At 45.9% G+C, this 3,489-nt stretch overlaps 1 protein-coding gene across 1 annotated transcript; it reads right to left on the bottom strand.

Annotated features, from left to right (window-relative positions):
* Window positions 1-200: 200 nt before the first annotated feature.
* On the bottom strand, window positions 201-581 carry KCNE1 (potassium voltage-gated channel subfamily E regulatory subunit 1; the record flags this gene model as incomplete). The annotated part of the gene is made up of 1 exon (XM_080355278.1): window positions 201-581. The coding sequence occupies one exon, from the start codon at window positions 579-581 to the stop codon at window positions 201-203; it is 381 nt and encodes a 126-aa protein (XP_080211404.1).
* Window positions 582-3,489: the final 2,908 nt, after the last annotated feature.

Below are 3,489 nucleotides of genomic sequence, written 5' to 3'. Positions count from 1 at the left end.
ACAACAAGGTGCTGGTGGCCAGGCACTTTTGCAGTACCAGGGCCATCACAGACCCATCAGCTTCACCATCAGTTCATGGTTATTCAGTCTGATCAAGGGCAGTGCCCGAGGCTTTGCAGATGGGCAAGCAGTCAGCCTGGTTCATACCAGGTATCGGTTGAGTGGTCCCTGTGCAAAGTGCAGTCCTTTCTCCCATTTTGCTAGGAAGACTTAGCCTCGGGAATCTGCGTGTTTGGCTGCTCCACAGCCAGCTGGTTTTCGAAAACACAGCACAGCTTGTAATTTTCTATGAGCTTGGCTTGAAAATACTCCCTGTCCTTCTTGTGCCAAATGTCTGTGGCAATGTAGGTGTTGTAGTGGTCATGGGAGTCCTCCAGCCTCCTCACGCGGATGTTGGTCAGCATGACTCCCACTGCAAAGAAACCAAAGAGGCCGACCATCATAAGCAGGTAGATGATTTCCAACTTGCTGCTGGTACTTCCAACCTGGGAAGGTGCAGAGCTATTTGTCTGCTCCAGATAGTCTTGAAGCAGCTTGGAGAGAAGTGAATTCAGAGTTGTGTGATTAGACAGCACCAACATCTTGTTTTTCTGTCCTTCACTCTTCTTTCTTCCTCAGTTATAGTTTATCTAGAAAAGAATAAAAAGAAGAAGCATGCCATCAGATAAAGATGTGATTCCCTCTGTCTCTCTACTATCTCCACTCCTCAGTGAGAAAGCTACCTCAGGCCCAGCGCAGAGGCAGGGTGGCTGGACGGACCTGGAGGGGTCTCTTCACCTCTTGTTTCCAAGCCAGGCTCACTAGGCTGAGTCCATCTCCATGAACACTTGCCTTGCAAAACTGCCTCAGTCTTCACAGTCTGTTGCTGTGTGCAGCTGCCCCGGTTGCTGGACACTCACTCAGCTACCCCACCCATGCCTCCTGTGCCACTATCTAAAGTCTATGACCCCTCCTCTGAGCCCTCACAGCACTCCCACTCTGCAGCAACTGCTTCTGCCATTGAAGACTGTGATCATGGCTTCTCTCCATCCTCTCTCCTCCATTTTCAGCTTAAGGACTGAATTTAGAAATAAAATTTTGCACCTGATCTTCAGTGAGTAGAAATCACTCAGAGCAGCAAACTCCTCCTGTCTGCCTCTGCTGAGGAGTCTTGCCTTTCTTCTGCAGCTCTCAGAATGATATACACCATGCAAAACTGTGTAACCAAACCTCTGACAGAAATGTATCCCACACTACTTTAATGCAACTTCCCAATGGGCATTTGCCCAGAGAATGGACACAGGGGAAGTCTGTAATAACTGCCTACCCAGCAGTGGAAAGGAAAAACATCTCTCTTCATCCTCCCTCCTACAGGCTTGTGGTCCTTTCTTAGGTAGTTCATTACTTTCCCTTCCGAACTAAATTGCTATGCAACCAGTGTTTTATTGTCTGGTTAGGAGGACTGCCACCTGCATCACTACAGGTCAGGAACAGGGGAGGAGATGGCAACATCAATAAACACCTAGACGTCCAAAGCCTCCTAGACATGGAACTCTGCACTGACAGTCTTACACAAGAAGATGAAGGCTCCTTTTCAACTTTCCAATGTCAACTGTAAATCAGTTAATAAGAGCAAGCCTATCAGCACTGCAGTCCCAAAGCCTCAGCAGCCAGGTAACATGACTGACAATATCATTACAGTGCCTAATTTAAATGTCTCTAGAAAATTAAGACAACAGTCGCCCTCTGGTTTTGCCCTTAGCATGTCTGAATGAGGTACTGTTATTCAAGGTGACTTCTGTGACAGCAATCTTGTAATCACATAAGATGACTGTCAGTGCTTTCTACAGCTTTAAATCTATGAGAGCAGTCCAGCATGTTAGCCACAGCTTCTCCAGCATACTTTTTTTGATTTTTTTTTTTTAATAAACAAGTACTGTATTATAGTCATTTATAATACATCAAGAAGGAAATGAACGCTTGGGAATACAAAGCCACCAGAAGGTCTAGGCAGCAATTACACCCCTCCATGACAGTGACATTAATGATGCATAGGTGTTGCACAGGACCTCTGCATGGGAGGGAGTCCAGCTGTGCACACAGCCTTCGGCTGCTGGTAATGACACTGCAGTAGACAAAATGTATCTGGAGGCTTCTTTGAACTGTCTGCATCTTGTTATGGCATAAATGCTGTGAAAGTAGATGCTGAGGCAGAGGAAGCGAGGACACTGATCTTATGACCTGACCACCTCTTGTATGAAGAACAGTTATTTACCTGGTATGTTCTGTGCTAATGTGTGCTGTTGGCAGCTAAATGAAGTACAGTTAATGGAAACAATCAAATATAATCACAAATTAATTGCTAATGCAACTGCATGTGCTGATTTTTAGTCCGAAGGCTTTTGTTAGACCTCTCAGCTATGCAGTCACAGATTTGGGGCCAGGTCAAAGTCAGATACTCAGGCCAGGATGATAAATTCTGTGAAGAGGGCCCTGTTCTCCTCACCATACAACTCTGGGGGACACAAGTGGCACCAGCCAACACCAGATAAGTCAGACTCCTTCTCCTGGCAAGTAGGCAACCACCAGGAGCCCAGGTCAGGTTCCTGTGGGCTTGGAGTCACCCTGCTCCAAGCCAGCGGTTCCTGCCATGAGGTGCCTCACCAGCAGGAAAAATCAGCACACACGAAAGTATGCCTTGGTATTTTGGCTTTAAATGAAGCCAAGCCTGGGGGTGGCAGAGGGAGACAAAAATCCCCTCTACAAAACAATATTCTCATCCAATTTATTTCTTCAGTTGCATGAGTCAAAGCTACAGGAAATAACGTCTTGGCAGCTTGAGCTTAATAGTTAAAGTCTATTCACATTCCACAGCTGCTCTCAGATCCTTTAAAAAGGGAAAGAAGAGAAAAAGAAATTTAAACCTTTATCTGAGATTACTTCTCCTAAGCATGTAGAACGTGTCGACACTGTAAAATGTAAAACTGCTAACAAATCATTGCAATAACTTTAAGACAAAACAAAGAAGAATTTCACTGGCTCTTTCAACTTTTTCTGGAAAGATGGGCAATCATTTATTGTAATAATTATCAGTAGCACTGAAGACACTTCAGTTCCTGATGAAATGGTATATCAAGGCTGGGTATCCTCAGCTACCTCCCTATATTCTTTTGGGAAGTTTCTGAGGCTTGCAAGGTGTCACTTGCACACTGGCTGGGCTGGAAGCTAGCAGGGAGCAGCCCTGTCTCCATAACCACAACAGATGGCAATAACAGGAGAGGTTAAGGAGGGGAAGGGGCATGCTAGTGTTCCACAGAAAATCTCCTCCTGAAATCCCAGCAAACCTAAACGCCTCATCCACCACTGCACAAGCCCTGTACAACTCCACTGAAACTCATATTGGGACCAGTTTAGAGCTGGAGTACATCGGACTGGGAAAAGCCACCTGTGTCACTGGCCCTCCTCCATGACAGTGGGTCACATCTCACTGTCCCAAAAGCTGTCTGTTTT

The sequence above is a fragment of the Nesoenas mayeri genome (genome assembly GCF_963082525.1).
Source record: "Nesoenas mayeri genome assembly, chromosome: 1".
Taxonomy (NCBI): Eukaryota; Metazoa; Chordata; class Aves; order Columbiformes; family Columbidae; genus Nesoenas; species Nesoenas mayeri.
This window is presented reverse-complemented; position numbering and strand designations above follow the sequence as displayed.